Raw genomic sequence first — 613 nt, 5'->3', positions numbered from 1 at the left:
ACTTGTATAGGTGTAAAGGCATCTAAGACTTTGCAAAGGAGGGGCAATTCCTGCACTCAGCTTTCAGTAACCTCGTCTGTAACCCCCGATCTCTCCAAAAGAGAATCATGGAATCATAGAACTGCTCAGGTTGGAAAAGAGCCTAAAGATCATCAAGTCCAATCAGGACCTAAGCATACTACCCTAAATCTAACAACCCTCTGCTAAATCACGTCCCTGAGCACCACGTCCAAACGGTTTTTAAACACACCCAGGGACGGTGAATGTATTATATATATAGCAAGAGAAGGGGTTATAGAGAGGCCAGAGAAAGCAGAGCTCGATATCAGAGGACGTCGGACCCGAGCCGCCTCTTCCCGGCAGGCCGCCGCCGCCATTCCTCCTGCCGCTCCGCCCGTTCCCACAGCAACGGCGGCGCTGCGGGGCGGACCCAGCCGTGCTGAGGCGGGCCGTGCAGCCGGGCTCCCGCCCCCTGCCCACCGCCCCGCATCCCAGCGGGCTGGGAGCCGGCGGGCTGCCGAGCGCCAAGATGGTCCATCACTCGGGTTCCATCCAGTCCTTCAGGCAGCAGAAAGGTCGGTGGCAGCCCTCGGGCTCGGGAGCTCCGCTCTGG

General features: G+C 58.6%; 1 protein-coding gene across 1 annotated transcript in view; it reads left to right on the top strand.

Moving 5' to 3' along the window:
* The first annotated feature begins 307 nt into the window (after positions 1-307).
* Positions 308-613, top strand: part of ANO3 (anoctamin 3) — a 113,420-nt gene continuing 113,114 nt past the window's right edge. Inside the window, 1 exon segment of the mRNA XM_019615250.2 lies at positions 308-575. Within this exon segment, the coding sequence (XP_019470795.1) occupies positions 530-575 (46 nt within the window). The 5' untranslated portion in view covers positions 308-529.

Source organism: Meleagris gallopavo, chromosome 5, assembly GCF_000146605.3.
Source record: "Meleagris gallopavo isolate NT-WF06-2002-E0010 breed Aviagen turkey brand Nicholas breeding stock chromosome 5, Turkey_5.1, whole genome shotgun sequence".
NCBI classification, from domain to species: domain Eukaryota; kingdom Metazoa; phylum Chordata; class Aves; order Galliformes; family Phasianidae; genus Meleagris; species Meleagris gallopavo.
The sequence above is the reverse complement of the archived record's forward strand: the minus strand, read 5'-3'. Positions and strand labels throughout refer to the sequence as shown.